Below are 26305 nucleotides of genomic sequence, written 5' to 3'. Positions count from 1 at the left end.
ATATTTTTTCTGCATAATGTTCACCACTAATTATGGCTTTTAACCAGCCAGTTGCGGAATGAATGACGTCGACGTTGATGACCCAAAAAGTAGCTTCGAAGTGTCCGCTTTTAGGGCTCGGGACATAAGTATGAATTATTATTAAGAGAAAAATAATTATGATGGTTTACAGTACAAGTTGCGTTTAAAACATTTTAATGTTTATTAATTTTGTACTGATCCAGCAATCAGTTTAAAAGGGTGTTTCGTATGCGAAAATTTCGGGTCTAAAGAGCATAAAAAGAGAAAATAATCATGACAATCGGATTGAATTTCAACAGGCTCTCCGAGCGATACTGCGCACTGGAACGGTGACGAGCAACATTTCGGCACCCTTCGTATATGGCGAAGAGTCCTATTTTCTGCTATTGCGCTTAACGTCTCTTTCAAATACTTGTTACATAAGTAATATTACACCTGTGCTTGCATTGACAGCGGAATGCTACTTTGTAAAAAAAAATATATTAAAGACATTATTCGTGGTAAATCAGGACTTGTTAAATAAATAAACATCAGTGCCTAGGTATAGCACACGCAATAGAGGAAGTTTGCATACATTTGATTTTATCAATTTATTCTTTAATCCTAAATTATTATAAATGTAAAAAAATTCAACTGAGAACAAAAACGTAGGATCTCAACAGAATAAGTAGCTATAATCAACCATCGAGAAAAATATTGGCTATAAATGGAAGAGACCTAGACTCATAAATTAATTTCCAATGTGATAACGGACCGTAATACCTATAAAACAAATCAGACGTAAACTCGTTCATTATTTGATGAGATGCAGATATGAAAACGGATTTTATTGTTCCCAGCGTCCGATCTACAAATACAGGCTGACGAATGTTTCAGAGATACGTCATTAATTGGAGTAAAATTGTTTGTTCGATAGTTTGTTTGCGCAGCCCAGCACTGAAAGGAACGACGCTGCCGGTCGGGCTTGACATGAGAAACGAACCGCTGCTACAGAGCCGCTCGATTCATGTTTGCCATAGCGCTCAATGCTAACTACGTCCACTAACCTAAATAAACACTATCATACATAATAAAACAACTATCTCAGTTTTATTCAAATTATAATATAAGGAAAATTACAACCCAAGACTTTTTATATTTTTTCAAGTTTACCAATTCCTCTCTAACAATATAATAAAATTCTAGGAGAATGTTAATAGAAAGCTCAACTGAAATAGTAACCCAAAGCAATAAACTATTGGAGAAAGTACCCATAAAATAAATTTTCGCTTTTTAAGACCGCAACGTTATTTTATCTTCTTAATTCGAAGCGATATGTTATCGAGGCGGAAATTAAAGCCAAGCTATTCTCGATCCTGATGGATGTACTGTGTTAGAAAAAAACATGGTGCAGTTTTTACGAAAATTGAACGAGTTAACGTAGCATGGTGCCGTTCCGAGCCGTATTAATGAACGGGGACGGGTGCGGAACCGGAGCGGAGCCGCGAGTGAAACTTCTCCGCTATTGTTTCGGCAACTATTAAAACTGGTACCCATACCTCTAAGTTCGCTCTCGGATGCACTTTGCGAATGTCTCACACTTTGAAAATTTTGTCTGGTGGAAACTTGTATCGAAACTTTCAGATTTTCCGTCGCGGAATGAAAATAAAGGTACTGTATATTGAAGAAATATACCACTTGTCTACAGAGCAACTACCAACAACTAAAGTTAATCTTGTAAAGTGGAATAGTTGGGGAAATATTTAACATTTCCTTAAGCCAGATTGTAAAAAGGTTTCACTTAGATATTTAAAAGGATTATGAGGTCTAGTGTGGTTTGCGATTTGTCTTCTTAACGACTTCCGCAATGTGACGCGGTCGGCAGCGTACGCGACGGCTGGCGGCACGCAGCGTGTCCGCCGCGCAGCCGCCGCTCGCTGGCGGCCGCGCGATCCTTACACACTAACCACTCGCACGTTCCTCGTCATTTTTCATCTCGACATGCATATTCAACGCAACAATAAATCATTGGGAGCCATCCCCTCACAGCCAAACGAAATGACCTTACTGTTATGTCGCTAACTGTGAAAAATATCGCACAAAATGTATGTAAGTAAACAAACGAAACCGAAATATTACGTTAATAATTACCCACCCTTTCGAGTCGTTGATAAATAGCGTCATTATTATCACCAACGCGTTGAAAAATGGTTCTCTCTTTGATATTTTATTCAAATAGCTAGCCCACGAATATTCTTTTTATGAAGCTCACGATTTTGCGTTTCCCTTTTACGCTTTGCAATCGCTACTTTTACTTCTGTTCTGGATGCTTTCATCGAAATAATAGTACGTAAAATAAAACGCGATGCTGTTTCTACTTCCATAAATTATAATATATACACAGCGACTGCATGACTTCTCGGCGGTAAAAAAGACGGTTAGATATTAAGTGCCTGTGAATGTCCGAATGTTTATCACAATTTGGATTCACCGCAAAAAATATCCGACGACACATCTGCGGTCAAATTAATTTGGAGTTTGTTAATATTTTGCGTACGCGAATATGAATAACATTTGGAAGTTTATGACCATTAGAAACTTTTGTCGAGTGTTCCGCATAATTACACCGTAGAGCTGTAAAAGGACAGTTTCGTTTTTGTTACATAAACCTTGTTGTATGTTTACATTTCCTATTGAACATGTGTTGTCTATTACGTTTTATTTTAGTGTTGGTTCGCAGTGCTAAAACTGTCGGATCGATTTAGCCTATTAAATTAGACGACGTAGTATTGGCCCATCCCCGATATCCCGGGCATCCATTTACATAATTATTGTCGTTGACGCACGTGACGCGAGCGTCATGGCTCATTTTACTAATCATTGTTTTAGTACACATAAGCTATTATATAATGTGTTTTATTTGATTGAAATTGCGCATAATGGTTGTTTGATGCAATGTAACTAGCATGAAGCTGTGATAAGTTTCTTGTTTGCACAAATTGACAGAAATCGGAAATCGGAGCCGCTTTATTTTAAAATTTCATCCAATAAAACATCAAACGATATTCGTTCGTCTACTCTTTTATCTCTATAGGGTTAGGCACAGTATTAAATACATCAAAATTATATTTATTTCGTACTTAATCTGATTAGCTTTCAAAGCACGGCATGAAAACAAGATAAAAATATTGTTTTAATTTACTGTTTGCATAGCTTGACACGCTTTTAATTTTAAATTGTTGAAGACACCGGGCAAGGAAGCCGAGAACTAAAAAGAATTCGAAAACAATAAGTAAAGAATAGGTGCCCGAGCTCGTTTGTTTTATGATAACTTTAAATGTAAAGAATAAATTAATCTAGTTATTTTCCTTTTTCTTTTTAGAGCTTCGAACCTCAAATAGAAAGCAAACTTTATAACGGGCACGTTTTATGGGAGGTTTTGTTGACCCAAAAAGAAGGGTTTAATATTTGCATCTTCGGCAGACATGCCTACACACAAAAGAAAAACCATTACTTTGGTATCGTATTACCATAGATTACACAAATTAATTCGTGAACTCATAGCGGTATACCAACACTCAAATGTAGGTATTATGTTAGTAATAAAAGCACCTAGGTAAGTACTGTATTATGCTACTTAATTAATATTTATGCTGTGCCATTTCTATTACGCAGCGCTGAAATTGCTACGGAATTCATTTTAGCTTTTAACTTTAGCACCAGTTTCCAGACGGTTTATTTCTTGTATACTTTATAAACGAATCCGTTACTCGAGTCAATATCTTTTCAAAAATGTTCTTCAAAGAACAAAGATAGTAAACCGGACCAAATAGTACGAGGGTGATGCTGAAGGTCATAAGCCTAAATCTTGTTTATTCATGACGTTAGAGTGATTTGGCGAACATAAAGTTGGAGTAATGAGGCGTGACACTACCTGTGCGTGGTGCGGCGAGCGATTTGTTAGCAAGAACGAGGCCGACCCTTGGGATCCCCCACACCCTCTCCCCTCCCCCGCCTCGCCCACCCTCAACGTTTCTTAGAAGCTCAAACATTAAGTACGCGATGGACGATTAAACGGCTTACTTGAGAATTACAAATATCACAGACGTCCCGCTGACTACCTAACCATATTGGGATTATGACTAATCCTTAAAGAGATTTAGTTTGGAACGCAGGATTTTCAAATTGCAAATCCGCTGGAAGCGGAAGAAATAATATTCTAAGAAAATCCACTTGCAAATAAGAAAAAGGTTTAATTCTACTACCAGTAGGCTTAATTTGAGTAGGTCCTATCTGCGCGATCTCTACGGGGGCGACAAGATCTCCAAGTTCATCGCGACCCAAAATCTTTTTGTAAAGAGGAAAATTCACCAATTTAAAATAAATACAATAGCGTTTATTTATAATGAAATGGACGGGCACAACTAATTAGTTTGACAACAAAGTCAGACTGGTTGGCATCAAGGGTTAATCCGAGTTCTAGCCGGAATGAAACGGCGAAGTCAGCTCGAGTCAGACGCGGGCTCCCAACTTTACCCGTCCCAAGGTAAAATCTAAATCTCTCCGCAACCACAACCTAATAGTATTAAAGTATCAACAATCGCGTTATTCAGCGTACTCGATGACTTGAAACTTTCAATTGAAAATAAACTCACATCCAGTGCAAAGTTTACCGTCAAATGTTTACTCGTGCACGTCTCAAAATATCCGTAATCATGTTCAGTGCAATATAAGTTTTATGTTCAAGTTAAACAGGTCACTTTCAGTTTAGAATGGTATAAACCAAGAATGGACCAAGTATTTGGCTGTTAATTTACAGCGAAATCTGTAGCGTTGTAACTCTTGCCGGGCGATGGGCTGACACAAACATTTAAACAAACTTGAACAGTTTTAATTGAAGCGCCCTCGTCATGGCCCGGCCGAGGCATGCCATCCTTTCTATTCTGCACTGTATGAGCGGTTACGAGCACAACACTGTAGCTACTCGCTACCTCTATCAACTAAAATAAACTTGTTCTTGTATCTATACAATCTTGTCTTTTCCATTACCAAATTAAATTCAGTCCTCTAGTGCGTTTATAGATTCATAAAGAGACTTTATCTCGAAGCTTTCTTTAACAGTATTACGTGTCTAGGTTATCCAAAAGAAAATAATATTTTAGATGTTCAACTGTTAGTTTGTATAGAATTTAGTAAAAAAAACTAGTATTAAGTATGTTTCGTTGTATTTAAAAAGTAACGTGAATGCGTTTGAATTTTTAATTGAAATTCATATAGATATGCGCTGTGTACACGAGCGCAGTTTTGCAATTTTGTCTAAACTATAAAAAAAGTAATTACGTAGAAACATATTTTGGAAAAATTTCAGAATTTTAATTAAATTACAATCATTTATGTTTGTACACACGTACATAAATAACATGTGAACAACCGCTTTCTGTGATATCTTTATTTAATGGAAGCTCGTCGACGAACCGACACGGTTTTCGGACGCAGATTAATTATGTAAATTAAGTTGGGCTGCAGATGGCCGATAGAGAAAGGTTCTCTCTTACAAAACGTACCGCCCGCCGCCACATCGCGAATTAGTACCACTCTCCAAACTTCGTTTCGCCTTCAATGGGCCTGCGATCAATCCGGGGCCCATTATCAGCCGGCATGATTCACACAATTTGCGCAATGGATCAACTTGGCTCAAGAACGAGGCGTAAGTCCGGGTAAGGATGAAACGAAACCGGAGAACGATTGAAATTAGACTAAAAATATATACATGCAGCTGTGCTCATCTCTAGCCAACCTACCCTCAAACATTACGATGACTTTGTTTACAATTCCATCACTGCGCTGTTGGATACAAAAAGTTGTGAATTTACTAAGACAATAGTGACACGACGAGAAACAAAATAATACGCGTGACATGAAAAGAGAAATGTTACTTATTTTCTTTAACGTCTACAAAGGGATCTTGAAAATATCACATCTCTGGTGCCTGGTGCGACTTGTATCACAGTTTTGTTTAATACACGCTTTTTGCTTTCCTTCTTACAAAAATACGAGGGTTTCTTGGCTGTAGCACACTTTGCTAAAGTACTTATGCTGTTATTTTTAGGATAAAATGAGAGTTATTCAAGAAAAAACAACCTCAACTATTTGAATAAGTGAAGTTGGCAAGTGGAATTTCTAGGTCTGAAAAAGAGGTTACGGCATTAAGTAAGCTGCCGCAATTTTTATCCATTGACAAAATTCAGCTGGAGTATTCATTAAAATTTCAAATAGAACGAAAGCTTAGTGAGCGGGAGCTAGAATTTTTGGGAACTATGAAATATAACTGTCGATGTTCTAATCCTAAGCGCAATGAATGAAAGTCGCTTTTGGTATACCTATTTAATAATCTGTGCCACGGGATAGAAACCACAAAAAGTTTATTATGATGTTAATTGGAAAATTTGTGAAATGTTAAATGCAAACAGTAATTAGGTATATTTATTTAAATTCGATGAAAAAGGATGACGCTGAATTTATATTATGTTGTAAAGTGAAATTAACTTTAACACAAATCTATTACAGTATTTACATTTATTTGTCTCTTTGATGAAAAGGGAAATTATTTATTATCCCACTAAATATTTGAAACAATATTTTAATTTACATTTAACTTACTACCTACATTAAAATAATAAAACATGGCGCCCTATCGATGATTTAATTATATTTTTATAAAGAGCATACGTAATTGATAATATGTGGACTTTAGTGTTGCGATTGTATAAATAATACTCGTATCGATATGGCTTAACAAACTAACTAATGTGATCAATCAACAAACATATTATCAAAATCAGATTAATTAAAATGTGCAGATTGCATGAAATTTGAAATACATAAAATTATTTTATTAATTATGCTGTAGTTTATACAAATAAGGATACTTTTTGAATCACTGGAAGCGCCATGAATTTTCATGTAATTTTTTACCTTATTTGAGTTTAGATTAGACGTGCTACCCTTTAGTAGATACCAACGTGAATGTTTTTCTAAGACTTTTGCTGGTTCATGTAGTGAAACCTACTTATATTAAAAAAAAAGAAAAATAATATCAAACAATTTTTTATATCTAAAACAAACATCGCCTTTTGTTAACCAAACAACCATTTCATTGTTTCAATGCCTAGCCCCAAATTCTGCAGCTTTCGACTGGCTCAACATTGTAGAGAATAGTTCGAAACGGTTATACTGTGCATAGATAACAAACGATGTCTGCCGGCTAGAATAGGAATAACAATCCTAAAATAAACAGGTCGTCTTCGTTGCATTCACTTTTGCCTAAATATAATATTATTCATACAAAGTCTACCTGTTTTTCGTGCAAAGTCTTGAACGCGTCATTCGTAAAGCCTTTTAAAAGAACGTCATGTGGAATATGAGATACGTTTTATTTTTGTACGGTTGACAATCTTAATAAGATTTATGTTTGTACGCGTTTTTTGTGCGTCAGTACAAATGGTAGCCAGGATACCAGAATGGATGCTTAAGCTTTATGGGAAACGGTTATGTTACATTCATATAATATGTAGACCAAAAGGGGTTTTATTAACAAGCAAAACATATTATTTAAAATCATCCAAAAAATTTATTGTATTGTATAAATGTCAGGCTACAAATTGGCAATGAGTAACCTTAGTTGCTGCCGTGAAGGCATTTCTCTTCATTTTCCATCATTATTCCTAAATCAAGATTATAACAAAATAGCGATCCGTATATTTTGTATTCAATATCATATTTTTTCTGACTAATCATAAAAACATGTCACAAAAACTCTTCAAATAATTTTCTTTACCTTTTAGTAAACAATGAAAATGAAAAAGTATTTTTATATCAACCATTATTTTTTGTTCCGTCGAAAGGTTATTGATAGCTAAATCTTATTTGCGTACATCACGAGATAATCTAATCGGTAATTTAATTGCTTCATCAGGTTTTACGCATGGATTAGTATCAAACCTAATCGCACGTGTCCATAATACGCAGTAACTACAGTACTCATGTATGTATACTGAAGTCTATTCAATATAGAGATGTCCCACTGGTACGGGAATGGGAACTATGTCGATATTCCCGAGGTTAACACCGGAATGTGGTGGTTCTAAATAGAGGTGACCAATCAGCTGCCGTTCAGATGTTCTATATCGACCTATAGTCGTAACCGAATTAAGGAGATACGTTACAACTAGCAGAGTGGACGTCTGTTGCTCTGTGAGACTTTCACGAGCATCTATGATGAATATAACTAAGCAAACTCCCAAAACGGAATTCTAATAATCTACAGGTAGCCACTTATGTACCTCCCTACAAGATTTGAGTATAAATATAGCTCGTCTCATCGAATCATCTTGACTTTTGCCTTTTGTCTTCGGATCCAATCTTCTGCTCTCAGCGCGATCATATATCTAATTCAGAATTCGAGGAAAATGCTAATGTCATGCCCATAATATCTTGCATTTGAAGTACAATAATACCTAGGTATGAAGGTATAAATCTCATTACTTATGACAGGCTAATATACGCAAGTAGTCTGATGTTCTAGTGACGTGTAATCAGATGTTGAATGACAGTAAACGGTCAGCAGTGAGTAGCAACAAAAAGTTAATAGCCGTGAGGGGCCAAACACTCGACACGTTCGCACGGCAAACACCGACTTGGGTAATTTCACTCAACGGGAAAGTCACAAGAGGGGTCCACTCCTCGCACACTTCCATTTCGAAAATAAATGAGTTAATCAAAATAGAACGAGGTCTATGCGAAGAAAATAAAGTAAGACAAATAGGTACGATTCAACGCATCAAGTCTATTTTACGCGCCGTTTGTTTGTTTCCTTGCTCCAAAGCCGCCGAGGTGAGGACCGGCTCCCAACACTCCGTCGCACAACTATCGGGAACTACTGTTGACTAACACGTGTGTTTGATATGTCTCCCTCTAAGTGTATGAGCTAATAAACGTATTTTCTCACGGAGACGCCAAAGGTCTTACTAGCGTTATCGCCCGGGAATAAAGTACTAAAGCAACTCAAGTTGACTTTTATCAGACAATCGAGTTATACACGAAGTCAGGTCAAGTACGAGACAAGTTAGGCGGCGAGCGCTTAGTTTTCAAGGTATATTTTTTCCCGATAATTTGAGGCGATTAAATAACTTTAAATTGAACCACGTTCCTTTTTAACATTATTCAATATCATCTTAACATCGTTAGATCTAGTTTAGGTGTATTAGGGTGATTCAATATTAATATTATAGAATATGGTTGAAGTAATTTGATGTAACATAAAGCACTATCAATCATATTGTGAGCGGCGCGCGCAGTGTTCCACGCCGCTGCCACTGCTGCCGACGCCCGGAGACGATCATTCATCACACTTCGAGCTCTCTTAAGTGCTTTAGTGCACTATAATCAGCCCCTTATATCGGCATTTTGTTAAGTACACCCCACATCATAATAATTAGCTAGGTATATTTGCAGCTACTAGAGATTAATGATTCCTCGCTGTAAGATCATATTTTACTTACGAGTTTTTTGCAAATGTATGCAGTTATTGCAATTATTCATACATTTTTAATAGTTATATTTTGATCTGAAATCTACGTAAATTATTCTACTTCACCAATATCGAATCTTGTTATTTTCGCCACTTACGCGTACCGTACCTACATAACTACCTACTTGAAAAAGAAAAAAAGATTTCGATATCAAGAAACGACGTAAAGTTAATTACGAAAACACTGGCTTTCTGTACAGAAGCGACGGCAGTCTGAAAATAATTTTAAAGCTGGTATAATTCAAACATAGTTCCGCGAGTCAGAGGAAAAATAACTGGATCAAAGACACTGAATACCGACCGACGAAGTCAAACACATGAATTTTTATGTACATAAACATTTTTCTTACGATCCGAACTGGTCGTTAAAACTCTTATCCATAATCATGCGGGATAGGATAGAACAAGGAAAATGTCATTCGTCATGCTTATAAAGATTAGATAAGGAGTTCGGCACACGAGATCGTTAGTAAATGTGGTTTGAAGGATCTGGGAAATGGAAATGATTGCATGCCTGCGACAACGCCTATCTGATTGACGTACATACATTTGCATGACACCGAAGCACCTGAACGTAATGATATCAGACCGGTTTATACTTTTACTCTCATCAAAACGTTACACTGTTTATTCAATGACAGGCAGACATTCAATTTAAAAACTAATTACTTTCGAAATGAAAATGTTATTCATACTGCTAGGTTTTCTTTAATTTCTTCTCTGAGATGAATTTTTGATATTGTGTAAATATTTACAGGGCATTAATTAAACAGCTCTCTAATAACTTACTCGCGTAACTAGGTGTAGGTGAAGGCGAAACTATTAAACGCGACCACGAATGTTTAACGTGTGAGCGTAGCATTATTAAAATTAATGGCTTTATTAAAGCGGCCGCGCATCAAAATATGTAAACTATGCCGCACTATCCATATGAATGGGCGTGAGCTGCGGCAACGAATATGACGCCGGAACCCATATTCGCAGCCGACAGCGGTCGACGGCGGCGCGACGAAGGCGAAGCATATTAGGGCCTCGCATTCATCCAACCCGTCCCGAATACACGTCTTTATCAAACACGTTATTAAACCTGCCGCCGGTAGAATACGTAAGACGGTGAATCGATTTGACTAAATTACCCTAGGTACATATAAAATCCGCACTCTCCAGGCGTCCATCTCACTGCTGATACTCGGTACGCAAGATGACGACACGATTTCTTTACGAACTGGTGAATGGGTCAGAAAGACGTTCTCTTTACACTTTATCGTGCCAGCCATTTCTAAAGATTGAGCGTCGAAAGTGTCCATGAAAACATAATATCTATCAAACTGCTGACTGAGCGTCGGAGTTTTTATAGATTTCACGAAGTGGCAAAAACCGTTTCGTTTGTTTCAAAATTATTTTCACACGCCCAAAGCTACAAACAGTTCAATATCGTTGCGGGAACGGGCAAAAGCGCAAGTTCGTTTAATTGCAATTTAGACTAAGCCTAGCGATCGCCACATAAGCTGGCAAACAGAGAGGTCGAGGGTCTGCGGGAAGACTCAGATATAGCCGCCGAACCGAGTGCACTCACTAGTATCTAGTTTCGTATAACAAATGGCGGAGCAAACCACTCAACTAAGCCGGTGCTCGCTGCACAAGAACAGTTCGTCGATGTCGACCGCCACTACCTACACTTTAAACATGCTTGACATACTACACTTTGATTGCATTATTCTATCAAAGCAATTATTTAAGTCGATAGTTAATTGAAATCAAATTTGAAAGACGAATTTTTCGTAACAATAATGTTTTGTATTAGCAATTCAATAAATTAGACTCAGGTGCGAAATCATTTCATTAGTTTACTGAATACTGAAATTCAATACGAATTACATATTGTAGCTTTCATGTAACCTCTAAGCGAAATGTAATGTGTAACATATTGACAGGTATGTAGTTGAATAATGAAACAGGCCGATATGAAAACAATAACGGGTTAAGCTTAAAAGGATTGTATATGGTAGAGGTGACAGGTAATGGGGAAACGCATTAAGCTACCTACGAAGTTGCGCGGCGCTGCGCGGCTCGTGAAATAAAATGCACTAATGATTGCCGGAGCCACGCTCGCTCGTAACGACCCCTCACGATTAATGCTATTATATGATTCCTTTGCGCATATATTAGCATTATCAGCTACTATAATTCGAGTAAATTCATTATCTTGTGGGACAAAGAAAATGTGATCCGAATAATGATTGTACATTATCATGATTATCATCTCTGCCCACATTCAATATCCGTATATGGCCAATTATTTACAATCGTCCAAATCTACGGTTATTACATTTTTAATGACGACGATGGAAAATAAAATTACAACAATTCGTGCATTTTGTTACATTGAAAAAAGTAATGTATCAAAACAGCGATACATCGAGCACGTGTAGAACGTCAACATTGTTTGTGCCCACGGAAGTCATGCAGTATCTGGTGTACATTATTATATTTTCCTCATTAATAATTGAAGGGATTGGGCAAACGGACAACAAAAACTATGTAAGTTGCTATATTGTATTTACTGCACTGTTCAAACATAGATATTGGCTGGTTGATTTGCTTAGACGTAATTTGGAGTAGCATTAGGTCCGGTCGAGGGACCGGGGTCTACCATTAGCACATCAGCACGTTTACTTGTCAACGCGTGGTATCGTAGTTCCCCGGCGTCCCCGAGTAACCGCGCCGGTCCCGGCACACCTATATTTTATTTTTCTTGACAGCACGTTAAGCCGACGCTGCGTTGACTGCGTGGAAAGTAATGGGAGTGGTTCCGTACCAATTTACAAGTGTATGTTCGCAGAAAGCAATATTGCACAAATACCTTCAGGTAACGTGAGGTTTCGGTTACGGCTACCCCATGGAAACTACACACCAACAAAGCGCTTTCTATTTGAATAACATAAACTTGGTCTAGATGAATTTGCGTTGTAGTGTAAGGGGATCAGAATACAAAAATATTTATGTGTATGCTCATTTATACAATCTTAGCATTTTTGTGTACTAATTACACAGTGATTGCCATTACTTCTGCTCGAAGTAGCCATTAGGTACATATTTAAATTGTTCTTTGGCATCAAAACACAGGCAGATATCATTGATTAAGTCAAGCGTAAGACCCACAGTTTTGGACAAAGGAATATCCGCTCCTCCAGACATTTGCTCACCCCAATGATCCGTCATTCACACAAATCTATTCACACCTGATTACATCGGCCAATCCGGTTTTTTGTTTACTCAAAGATTTGGATCTCCAATAACAAGCAATTTTCATTACACTTAAAATCTTAAGGAAGATTGAAGAAAGCAAATCGAAAGCAACTTCAGATAAATTGAGAAGTACTTTTCAATTCAGGAATACAATACAACAGAAACACAAGTGGACTATGCTCAGATAATTGTAATGACTCTTGAATTCCAGGGCCCGTACGAAGTGGTATGGGAAAAGTTTGAAACTTGTAAAGGTCCCAAGCAGTCAGAGTGTGGCCTATTTGAAATCAAAAGTTCAAAAAACATGTCGGACATAGTATTCAACCTAGATTTTCCTAGGGACTGTCCAGCTACCTCGGTGGGTATTTTAATTAAAAAATTACAAAACACTGTAACTATACACTACATATTTTAGTAACTAATTTGTGTTTTGTTCAGGCTAAAATAGTAACTAGCACAATAACCAACAATGTTACAAAAAAGTTGTGGAACTACGCTCTGAACAAACCCTGTGAACATTTTGTTTTGGGCCCCATTCTTGTTGATGCGTTCAATTTGACTAAGAATTGCAAAGTTAACAAGGTAAGATTTTCAGATAAGTATCAACTAATTTCAGAGCGTGATCGTTTCCATTAAATTAAAAGCCATTTTATACACAGGGTCGCTACGAGGTACACCTCGACTTCGCAGCGAAGGCTAAGATGTTTTTGGGCACGAGTTTCTTTTACGGCGAGTACGGGTTCAAAACAATGTCTTTTAATAAGGTAAACAACTTTTTCTGTGTATACGCAGTGTTGAACATTAAGAAACCTGATTAAATATTTGAAATGTATAATTTTGTATCTTTCTCATTTAAATCTGATATTATAATTTGTAAGCATTCAATAGATATGAGTATTATGAGCCAGTCTATCCTTATACTGTGACATCACCTACCACTGCAAAAGACCGTCCAGAATATTCGATAGAAAATGGTGTCGATTTGACACCATTTATTCACATTATTGGTTTCCGAGAAATAATACTGAAGTTCAGTTTTATCGTCGAATAAAAGGCTGTGTATATTCAGGAACGATATTTACAAATTGAGTGCCTTGTCCCAAAAGTTGGTAGTCGTTTTTATCAAACTGCCATAATTATCGTATTTCAGTTAGGTGCGGTGCACCCCTCGCGAGTGGCGTCTGAGTTAACCACCATATAATATAGTCGACGGGCCGGATAGACGCGTAATATAACTAATTTCCGTGTCGCGATTAAAACTCGTTATAAATGGTCGCCCGGGAGAACTCGGAGGCTGTCACCATTACCGCTAAAAGAGGAAAAAGAGATCGCATTAAAACGCGCTGAAATTTTGCTAAACGGCAGACCGCCATACACGACTAAAACAAACGGTGGACATATTATTTTATGAAGTTTTTATACCTCGTTTACGTACCGCGAGTCTTTGTAATCGCACTACTGTTTTAGTCTTACAAACACTGTCCTACAAACGTACTCGTTCCGCATCTGGCGTGAAATTAAATAATTTCGAGAATAAAATTATGGCGCTTATTCACAAGTAGTGGAGACTAATTTTCATCGCAGCTTTCAATATCCTCCCGCAGCTTTCAATAGCACCTAATTATATTCAATGATGCTCCATGATTTCTCCATGATTTACTGAAATTGCGTATATAATTACATGCCCTTCCATTCACGCCGAACACAGTACGCTAAATGTAGATTCCGTTAATTTCGACAATGATCGGTTCGCCAATAGTTTTTTAATATTGGTTAATTGATACCAACATTAAACAGGTAATAACAGAGAACACGATCATGCCAGAATTCGCTAATTAATGAGTCATTACTCAACAGACTGAAATAATTGGTTTAACTTTTACATATCCAAATAAAACTACACCGAAAATACAAATAACAATAGATGAATCCATAGTTAGGGCTATTTAATAAACTCGACCAATTCGTCTGCTTGTAAAATTAAATAAAGGGAGCGTAGTTAATATATTTTTAATGAGCTGTAATAATTACACAACAAATTACTCGTCTTAGCAGAGCGAGATCTGCGAAGTAAATCTGGTTGGTAATGGCGCGCGGTGGCACCTGAGCCTGTGGCGGCCGCCTCGCTAATTTCCTAAAGCACAATATAAATTACCGCCTGAAAACAATGACGACCGCGCTAAACTCGCCGCGCTGCCCGCTTGCACCGCCCGAATTATAATGTACACGCTAAAAGGATTGTTAGCTTTATATAAATTATCTCAAAGCGGCTACAACAAATCAAGCCAAGTGCTTGCAACTCTTAAAATTATCTCAGACTCGAGATTTCTTCTTAATTCCGTTGACACAAAGGTGTACTCAACAGGAGGATTATAAACTTTGCATAATCTTTGGACTTCCAGTCCGGGATGCTTCGATTTGTGTCGAGTCAGCCAGTTAATTATTTTCCACGGACAATGAATTGCTGAACTTCATTCATTATCTTGAAATGAATCGACATATTTTTTGTAAATTTTGATTTTTGCTGATCTTGAAAAGATACAGAGCTTGTTATTTAGTCGGTTGTATAGCGACATTGTTGAAATGTGGAAGATAATCTCCATTTTTAGAAAAGCTTTTTGTTGGAAAAAAGGAACATAATAACCGAATGGAAGCGAACCATTTTCCGACTAAACAAATAGAATATAGTACGTGCACTTATTTACAGTAAGTAAGTAGTTAGAAGTTGTGCGTCTGCATGGTCTGGATAAGTTTTCTATTCTGTTAACATTTTGGCACCACGCCTAGTCTATTTGCAAAACGTATTAAACATCTCCATTGGACATTAACAAATGGTTTCTCATAACATGGCATTGCTGGGTGTACATTGTACAATAAAACACTATGTATCAAAGTGCTGACTTTATGGCCGCAAATGTAAGCAACACGCTTACTTATTCACATCACCTAGCCGGGTACAATTGGAAACGGGAATAGGTAAGACGTACCGACATAAAATACTATGTAGCACTGTATAGCTGCATTACAGCCACGAATGCTGTTATTCATGTACAGAATAAATCAGTACTACCTACTCTACTATAATCTAGTGCATTAACATGAATAAGCTGTACGGATGATGAGGTAGCTATGTACTGCGCGCAAACATAAATCCTCATACGACTGAATTTCGAATGAATGTACCTATTGTATTAGAATATCGGATTGGTTGGGAGCAGACCGCCTATTTGGATGCGTGACCCGTCATTAGGCACGCGACCGGAGTGGTCCGGGATCGCTCAAGTACGTACGCGCTCGATGGGCTCGTATAATCGACCTGTTAACGTTTCTTCGTACATACCCGTGTACCCAACCCTGTTTGCCGTCATTTATTTTTACTGCTTACTAGGCGGAATACTGCTCGAGGAAGGCGACACGGGCAGCGGCAGGCAATCGATCGTCGGAATACCGGCGATTTGCTAACTGTACGACCTGCGATGTCATATCATATCAAAGGCAGAATTATTCATTTTCTAGCTAGCTACCACGTTTAATTGCGTTAGTAGCTCCGTCGCCGCGTAAGACAAACAAGATCAGTATTCTGCGACGATATTTAGTGCGAAATGTAATAAAGACCTCACGTCCTAAGCGAGTTACCATGTCGGATGTCAAAGCTATTTTTTGTCGGCGACGGCGACGTTCCGATAAGACTATTCCAGTGATTTGTTGCGGTTGTCGGAGTGGAGATTAAATTGGTCTTGTGCCACTTTATACATGTAAGTAATATATTCATGTCCTATGCGAATGTACCTAAATGAAATTAATTTTGAGTAGGTACCTACCTATGTGAGATCACGTCGACCTAATTTCATAAATAAAATCACGGTTCTTATACACATACCTTTATCCTTCTTATATTACGTACTCACTCAAGCTAAAAGCGCGATCCAATCCAAGCTTACCTGAAAGGAAAGAAAACACAATGAAAAATAATATGCTAAGATATAATCCTGGCTGTGTAGAAAAAGTATTGTTCAGCAATATCCAGAAAAATATTAAAAGCCGATTTAAAGGGGGATTAGCTAACATTTCACTCAAAAGTGTTAATGTTTCGGTGTTTGCTTTAATCACGCCCTAACGGCTGATTGATTTCGGATACAATTCTATACATACACAGAATGGATTTGGAATTAACGCGGAGTGCTTTATGTATCAGAACTACAAGCTTGATGAAACATCAATTTCATTTAGTAACATTTAATACGATGCCTGACCTACGTATTAATATTAAATATCAATGTTAAAGAAAACATATAAAAGAAATCCAGATCTAATATTTCGAATCCTTTTTACGATATAAAAACGCCTCGTAGCCTAGTAGATCTTTCTAAGCGCAATGTCATTGGTCAATGTCACCTTGACCTGGGTATAAAATCTAAACACTAAGTTAAGCTGTTTCAACACTTCTAATTTTGGTATATGCTAATAGGTATTTCTAAACACAAACAAGTTTGAGAGTATGAGAGGCAAGCCCACGCTTAAGAGGGGTTTTAGACCAACGACTCTTCAGGGCACGCGTGTATGCCGATATTATACAAAAAATCCACCAACAAAAGGATTTGGCTGTAGAACTCACAGGCCTCTTGAGAATACCCATAAACCCTACATAAACCTTAGAACATGATACATATAGATACGTATATAGTATACCACACAAGTGCATTACACAGCAACTTGGGAAGTTTATACACGAGTATACCATACTTCGAACTGTTAGTTCACGAATACCTAAGCAGATTGGCTAAAGTCAACTGCTGTACCAAAGTCCGGTCTTTAATAATTTTATGAACAAAACATCTTTGCTTAAGCAATTTCTATGAGTTATAAAGTTTTATATCGAAGATGAAATGACAAGGACTGGTCCGGCAAAAAAAACTTGTTAAAATATGGATAAAATCAGATTAACTAAATATTTGACGCCGTACGTCACTTTCGTAAAGCAAATACGGAGATTACAACTATATACTTCTACGTTATTCCTAATAATGTTTCTTTAATGTTTTGCGAGAAGTATCTCTTTTTCTAAACTGTAACTAACTTAGATGTTTGAACCATTATTTAAAAATAAAACTGTTTAAATGTAAATGGTCTTCAATCATGTTTAATACAATTTTCCAATATTTCCTGCGAATAATTATTTTTATTAACTAAAAGGCTCTGCAAATAAAATTAAAAAGGGTTATTTCAATACTACTCTCAGTCATAGTATTATTCAAGCACTCTGCGTAGCTTTTAAGCCCAACCCTGTTTGCCGTCATTTATTTTTACTGCTTACTAGGCGGAATACTGCTCGAGGAAGGCGACACGGGCAGCGGCAGGCAATCGATCGTCGGAATACCGGCGATTTGCTAACTGTACGACCTGCGATGTCATATCATATCAAAGGCAGAATTATTCATTTTCTAGCTAGCTACCACGTTTAATTGCGTTAGTAGCTCCGTCGCCGCGTAAGACAAACAAGATCAGTATTCTGATTCTCTAAAACTGTTTAAATGTAAATGGTCTTCAATCATGTTTAATACAATTTTCCAATATTTCCTGCGAATAATTATTTTTATTAACTAAAAGGCTCTGCAAATAAAATTAAAAAGGGTTATTTCAATACTACTCTCAGTCATAGTATTATTCAAGCACTCTGCGTAGCTTTTAAGTGCTTACTCTTTATTTATAGAGCTGGTAGTCGAGCAAAACATGATAATAAATTATATGCGGTGAAAGCATTGAATCGCCGTCACCAAATGCCTACGTTCCAATGAATACTATTTTATACAACATACATTTTCCATTGTTACTAAACATCCGTTGTTTAAAACAGTACATAAATATATTTGAAACCACTACGAACTTCAATAGCTTTTATTTCCCCGCCGCAATTTGTCGGTTGTAAACGAGCTTCATATATTCAGGGGAAAACACGAAAGTTATTACTGGGAAATCGTTAATTAGTTTAATTACAGAATTATGTGCAACTTGCAATTAGGCAACTCTTGTTTATTCTACACATGACACCTTTCAAAAGTTTTCATGTACCCAGCATGGACTTTATTTGTATAAAAATATATTTTTAAAAGTCGCTAAGCCATTTTTCGTTTTTTACTATCTACATCGTCGGTAGCGTTGGGATATTCCAGCACTTCGAAAAAATCATATAAAATAAAACCCCGATAGAACCTCGCCTATATTACTGAACCAGGGACCGGGAATAAAAAGAAAAACGGAAACAAATACGAAAACCCCCATTCCATCACAAATAGATCCCGAGTTCAATGCCAAACAATATCTCTACGGGACAGTCATAACGCGCCGCCTCGGACCACTTTCCCACATTATTGCTGACGTTACGAAAATAATAAAACAGCCAACGAACAAAACGGACCTAATAAAGGAGATAATCTACAGAAAGAAGGAGCTAAAAACTATCTTCATGTACTAGATGGAAGCATAATCCGCAATGTCGCGCTAAGCCCCGGATGGCCCCTAATGATCCGCCCCGCAAAGATAATCGGAATTGCCTAAGAAAATAACCGCTCGTTGCGACGCAATTGCAACGGAATAAATGCAATTCCGCAATCGACATTTTTTTCTCTTCAAATAATCGTTTTCCAGCGTGGGTTGGATGTAGCTTAGGTTCAGTGATGGCGACAAAACCTTCTAACCGTTTTATGCCATCCGTGAAGGCAAGCGTATCTATAACAAGCAATTATTCATGACCATGAATAAAATTGTAATTCGTAGGAGTTTTAAGGGAAAATCCCTGCGTAATAGCGAGTATGTAAGCCACCTGCGTGCGGAATTACAATAAAAACTTACGTCTATAAACAAACCATAAGGAAAGGAAATCTGCGCCTCGAGTGTTACGAATGTGGTTACGCAAAAGATCCAAATGCGTTGTCGCTAAAATATAGCGCCGAAACGGAACAAAAACAGAAGTAAGCTTGTCCACAAAAAAGTGAAAGATGAGTGGGAAGATAGAATGGAACAAGATTATTTTGATTTCCATGTTGTGTTGGCAGACGCAGATAAGGACAGTTCCACCCGATGAACATCACGCAATATTCGAGAAGCAACGAATAAAATTGATCGACATTTGACTGAAAACCTGGCAACTTATCAACCGTTACGCATCATTATGGATACTTATCTACTCCACATTGGAGAGACGACACAGCAAAAAGACGCAAATAATAAATTGAGTTTGTTTTGGACCAATTTTGCTAAAACAAAATCATTAATCACCTCCACGTGGCCCTACAGTACACGCTTATTTCTCAAATACATTTTCGCCATAGAACATCACAAGCGGAATAAATCCGTAATAGACCAAAAATTGGCATGTAACCACGCCACACGTCACACAAAACGCCCCTAATATTGGTTTTCAGTCGCATATATGAAGGCATTTTTGGTGTGTGAACAAAAACATTGACACAAGAACAATGTCAATATAACAGGAAGCGATTTGTAGCAATCTCAGTGAACAACACTTTACGTCAGGCGCCGTCAGTCACGCCGCCTGTTCCCCTGAAACGTTCAGTAATACGAGTTCCTCTTTGTTGATATTCGCGAGAAATGTATTTAAGAAATAAGTTGTATGTAGTCGGTGAAGTTAGTGTAGATTTAGTAGACAGCTTACGTTGATACTGCGCCGCGTTAAAGTTATTCATGACTGCAAATAAACGTACAAGCTACATCTTTTTTTCATGTGGATGCCGTCACGTAGGCGTTGCCAATGGAGGGAGAGGACAGATAAGGACTTCGAAGAACTAAGTAGCTATCTGGGTATACATTCCGTCAAATGAAAATTTTAGTCTGCGTCTGCACTGTAACACTAAAATTTCCTGACTGAAGCAATCATGACAAGTATGTGGGGCATTCAAATTATGCTTCCTTCGTCACAGATGTATGAAACTAGATAAGCTCAAGTTTGTATACGTGAGCACACTCGAGTCGTCATGGCGAGCGCTTGGCACCAAATAAGCTACGTGTCTCCTATAAACAATATGTACGTGTTTCGTTGGCGTGAGTTTTCATTTTGAGCGGAAACTGGTCCGCGACTGCAGCGCACCTGGAATTGATCCCGCCGTGAGCTCCCTTCGAGGTGCACCAAAGTATCCAGATTAAAGACTGCCACTGCGTATAAAATGCAACATATTGCGAGCTATTTTTCGGTGTTAAATCTGTTTAGGAGTTGGAATTATCTACAAAATTCTGCAGCAGTAAAGTACGTCCGGGGAATAAGTATCACGATACGTATTCGTGCCGTTAAGCGAAATTGCTATGGGGTAGGGGAACTATAGCTGCCAGTGTGATTGTAACGGGCACATACAATATTTCAGTAGTGCTATACATTGCACCTGTGATCTTACTGTGTTCCCTGTTATGGGAGCTTTATTTACCCTAAAAGTTTGTAGAGATGGGCATTTCTCAGTAAAAACTATTTTTGTCACTAACAAAACAATAGCAAACGTTACATAAATAGTAACAAAGTTTGCTGAGAAAAACCGCACGAAAATAAAGTTATATCATTTCCCCCAAGTCATTGTTGGGTAGTCACGCGCACATTAGCCGCGCTCCACACCTGTCGACGGCATACGCCGCCAGGGACCTCACCAGTCACCACTAACTATTTCTTTGTATTTCTCACTGCAACAACTTTATTTTATTCTTCTCTAGACACCCATAGAGCAAAAACGAATTTCATGGCTGCAACCGTTGCGATAAAATAGGTATTTTTTTTACATCAAACATTTTGTTGAAAAGTAGTAGTAGTAGCGCTTTTCCATCCTAAATATTTTTTCATTAAAATTCATGTCATGGTACATAAAAAGTAATATAGATTTTTGCTAAGCATCAAAATGGCAATGTTTTTACGTCCAAACTGAGTTAGTCCTCGCATGAACGTTTCGACGCCAGCACACGGCATAATTTATCATGATTGATTCATTCACCTTCGCATGCTTGTGCCCCAGAGACTCTCGCTTTGATTTATCACATATCTATAAATTACCACTTACATTGTGTACCTATTTATCATCTGGACGCCTACGAATAAATCACCCATGACCTACCTTTCGGTACGACAACAACTATTTTCATGTTTTAATAAGTTTTCTTCAGTTGTTTATGATATTTTCTCGCACAAGACTGAACTTACACGGAATAGTTTCAGACAGTACACGTTCTCGGAATGAGAGAGGAACAAAACATGCTACCGGGTGCTTTCACGGCAAATGTATGTGTGCATTACATAGCTAAAATGAACATTTTTACGAGCGACTATTTCTTCATAACAAATGAATGCATCAAAACATAAATTAGGCACACAAAAACTTATAGGTTATTAATTGTAAACACTTCGGTACCCCTAGATTATGCCATTTCAGTAGTAACTTTTACTAAGGACCTTATTACTGAGGTAAATAACAACCACGAGAAAAACCCCAACAAATTCAGGTCAAGGTAGGTACACGATACATTATGAGTGATGAGACTTATAACTTGACTTGCGAAACTTGCGCAGCTACCTTTCGGGAATACTAGCGAAATACAAGTGGAAATACAACAAAAATATAAGCCATATAAAGGATTTGTTCCTGCATTAAGTGTGTAAGTTTTAAGACTCTCGGAACAAGCATACGTTTTATGGTCGCTGCATAAAATCCGTAAGTAGCATGTGGGCTAACGGAAACATGCAATCGCCACCGTAAAATTCTAATATACCTTTGGGAGAAATACGAAGACGGATCCGGCCCTCATGTAAGTGTAATACGTGTAGTAATTATAATACGTCAATGTCTATGTAAAAAACAGCTCAACCCCTATATACAAGAATAAGCGGTTCAATGAATATTGTTTACGTAGTCGTCTAATCTACCCTACGTAGATACATACTATAACTGTACAACATATATTTTCTCATGTCAACAGCAGCCACCAACAATTACAATTTAGCACGTAGCAAAAATAAACAGTCCAGACAGAAAGATGAGGACAAGGCTATCTAAAAGGGATCATTTACGTATCACTCGTGAAGGCTATTTTAATGCACCTCGCCTCCACCGCGACTTAGCTCACTCGCATAGAGAATTGTAAAAGCAAGCAGAAAATTCAACAATTCAGTAGCGCAATTCATACACAAACCGCTCATATTTTACTTGTTTAAGCGCTTTGACTCGACGAGGAGCTTACAAGTATATCAACCGCTTAGTTGAGTCACGCCCGACGTATGTAAGTCGGTTTGAGCTCAGCCATACTACTCAATACTAATTACGTATTCCGAGATAAAACTTCTACTTACTTTCTAAACAGAGAGAGCACGTTTTAAAGACTTCAATTAATCTAACGTATCCCCAATCTACCCGACCCTAACAACCACATTACAGCGACCTATCCTCCGTTACTGACTTTACCCTCTAATTCTATATTTATCCTACAGTGGGCAAGAAGACTACGTGATTCCAGTAAGGGAAAACGTTTCAGTTTGAAAATCGGCCTTCATGTACACATCAAAGAACCTGACCGTATTACTAAAAAGGGTCTTTATAAACAGAAATTGAAATCAGTACAATATATTCACTAATAACGAGTGTTGCGATGACCACGAATCCGATGCCATTACATATTTACTACACGCGACATTACATGTGTAGTTACAATGTATTTTATGGTTACAGCCAATAAAACCCGTCTTGGCAACAGAAAAACGTACAAAAAAATGTATAAATGTTCTGTATGGCGATCATATTCGTAGCAATAAGTAACCATAAAGACGGTATTTCATATAAGAGTGCCTTGGTGTTACGACTTGCCAGGAACGTGAGCTGAAAAGCTTGCGAAGACAGCGTTTATTGGTACACCTGCTTACGACGAACATTTCGACCAAGTGTTTTAAAAAGGTTGTCAAGTGCGAATTCCGAGGCTTTCCATTACCTGTCCAAGAGCACCAGTCAAATACAGTTTAAAAACAAAACGCTGACAAATATAAAGTTAAACTTTACATCACCGGGCTAGGCCAGCTTTTTTAAATGGCTAAAGGTTCGATTGTTAGCCTTCTAAAAAACATTAACCGACAAAAATGTTTCGAGAGATTTCTCTATATAATGTTTTTTTTGCCTCACATCGGTCAAACACATGTCACATATAGACAGACGCGAGTCAGCGATAGCAAACCAATAACATTGTTCAATCGAGTGAACACTGAAAAATCTAATAAAAGCCGAGCATTTTATATTTACCTTTGTGTATTCCGACGGTACTAAAAATAGCCAGAACATCGTACTGCGTTTTAAGTTCTCAATTTAACAGTACTTTGTAATAAGAAGAACAGTTTTGAAAAGTTCAACACAAAGCGGATAGTTTTCACGGTAAAATATTACTACACCTTTAAAATTAAAATTACAAAACTTTCGCTTTTTATGTCTCCAAAAGTAAAGTATAGTATAGTAAGTTCAACTCAGTCTTGCGCGCGGCCTTATGTGTGGGTAACCCTTGTACATACACAGTGACTTTGTGTGCGTGACAAGAGGTACAGTCGGGTACAAATACAGTTATTTAGGGGTTACGGCTGTTTAAAGAAAAACAGTTATTACGTAATTTAATGTTTATTTATTTATAATGATTCTGAATCGCTACTTGAAAAATCAAATGATGAATTTTCGGATTCGCTACTCTCACCGAGGTAAATTATAAATTTTGACTCCATGTCAAAATGTCTATAGTATTTTTCTTTTTTCTTTTGTACATGTCGACAAGTATTACCCAACATCCCTTCATCAATATGACTTAAACGTTCATTTATGAGTTTCATTATTTCCGTCTTATTTTGGTCGACATTATGCGAAGCAATATTATTTTTTAAAATTCCCCACACATTTTGTTTATATTATTATACTAGATTATACGTCTTTACATTCTTAGTCCACACTTTTATTTATTGTCCGCGTACCCCGAGATCTAGAAAATATGTAAGGAGTATTTAATTCATTTTAGATATTTCACCTCATTTATTTCTTAGATACTGTCAACGTCAATTTGAAAAAACTTATGAGAAAATAATGAAAAACTGTAAAATGTAATAATAAAAAGCTTTGAATGTTGTTTCATTTTTTGAAACGCTACCTGACTCCTTAAACATTTTCTCCGTGAAGAACTAGACATTTTCGTAAACGACTGTACCCATAACAAAAAGCGATAAGAACACGTCATGCTCGGACGACGTCACTGTCACACGAATGAAAGTTGTATATTTACAAGCCGACGCACACATAGGGCCGCGCGCAAATCTGAGTTGAACTATCTATACCTATATAGTTGCTTTATTTGTAGAAGTAAAATATAGTAACGATATTTGCATAAAGTACATCTCACGGTTTTTCATTTCAATTGCACTAGGTCGCAGCGCAGCGCTTAGGATTTATTACAGCTTTATTTAAAATTGCAACACAGTATCCCGTAATAGCAATATTAAATCACGGCCTATGACCGACACAATAACTCTTCCCCCTCCACTAATGTTTTGTACGACAGTAAACAACGTATGTTTATATGTATGTCTTCCTTTCATTCGGACAGTCTATGGGGAATTACAATAACAATTGTCCGTCGTTATTTGAAGGCAGTAGAGTAGCCAAAAGTGGTACCATATAAAAGTGTTTACTATAGGAAAAAGCGTCTAAACAAAGTATTTTTATCGTATCACAAATATTCCGCTTTGCTATGGTATCCCGTCCGCTATTACGTTCAATATAAAACGCTGAATCTGTTGGGATCGCTTTAACTTACGCTATATCAGTTACGTAGTACATTACAAGTGCACGTGAGCTGAAACTGCTAGCGGGGAAGTGGCTAAACTGAAGACACCCCAGTTGTGTTCTATTTTAACACCTGCTGCGGCAAGTAAACTGCGAATTTCAACAAAATTAACTGATTCTTGGAGAGATTGCGAGGTGTTAAAATTTTACGTTCCGTATAAATTAATGAACATTTTGCTGGTACAAACATTCCTATTAATTTAATATTAGCTGGTACAAAATACTCGTTGGATAGCCACTCAGTGGCTCAGGCGGTCTGCTCTTATATCATTCGCAGATTGTAATAATGAATCTACGAGATGTCCTTTGCAATTATGCTACTTTTGGCGAGTGTGCCGCTTTGAATGACTGTAAAACTCAAAGCAGAACGTTAGCATTCAACTTATATAGGAATGCAGTTTTTTTTGTGCTTTCAAATTGTGTTTTTTTGCCCTAAATAAAATGTGAATATTTTTAAGCAGGGCCATGTAATGTAGTGGTCGCGTTAGGACAATAATATCTCGGGTATTAGTATTCTCGGCGCCGACACAGCGGTGTGGTGCTACTTCATTAATTAGCGAAGCTTCCAACCACTTCAGCTTTGCGTTTACGTTCAAGAATTTAAACATTCCCCTAATTT

At 37.4% G+C, this 26305-nt stretch overlaps 2 protein-coding genes across 7 annotated transcripts in view; one reads left to right on the top strand and one right to left on the bottom strand.

Moving 5' to 3' along the window:
- The window catches only part of LOC124645630 (neural-cadherin), a 259856-nt gene that overhangs the window by 158279 nt on the left and 75272 nt on the right, over positions 1 to 26305 (bottom strand). The gene's annotated exons all lie outside the window — the stretch shown is intronic.
- Positions 13073 to 13658, top strand: LOC124645631. The gene is made up of 3 exons (XM_047185451.1): positions 13073 to 13196; positions 13277 to 13420; positions 13498 to 13658. Exons 1-3 carry the CDS (start codon positions 13143 to 13145, stop codon positions 13654 to 13656), a joined length of 357 nt encoding a protein of 118 aa, XP_047041407.1. The 5' UTR covers positions 13073 to 13142; the 3' UTR covers positions 13657 to 13658.

The sequence above is a fragment of the Helicoverpa zea genome, chromosome 3, assembly GCF_022581195.2.
Source record: "Helicoverpa zea isolate HzStark_Cry1AcR chromosome 3, ilHelZeax1.1, whole genome shotgun sequence".
NCBI classification, from domain to species: domain Eukaryota; kingdom Metazoa; phylum Arthropoda; class Insecta; order Lepidoptera; family Noctuidae; genus Helicoverpa; species Helicoverpa zea.
Note: the sequence above shows the minus strand (reverse complement) of the source record. Positions and strands in the feature narration are given on the sequence as shown.

Excerpts from the sequence above, each read along its gene's own strand:
- LOC124645631 (XM_047185451.1), top strand. The coding sequence starts at position 13,143 with ATGTCGGACATAGTATTCAACCTAGATTTTCCTAGGGACTGTCCAGCT. Across the intron at positions 13,197-13,276 it reads GGGACTGTCCAGCTACCTCG|GCTAAAATAGTAACTAGCAC; the intron begins GTGGGTATTTTA and ends TGTTTTGTTCAG. Across the intron at positions 13,421-13,497 it reads AGAATTGCAAAGTTAACAAG|GGTCGCTACGAGGTACACCT; the intron begins GTAAGATTTTCA and ends TTTTATACACAG.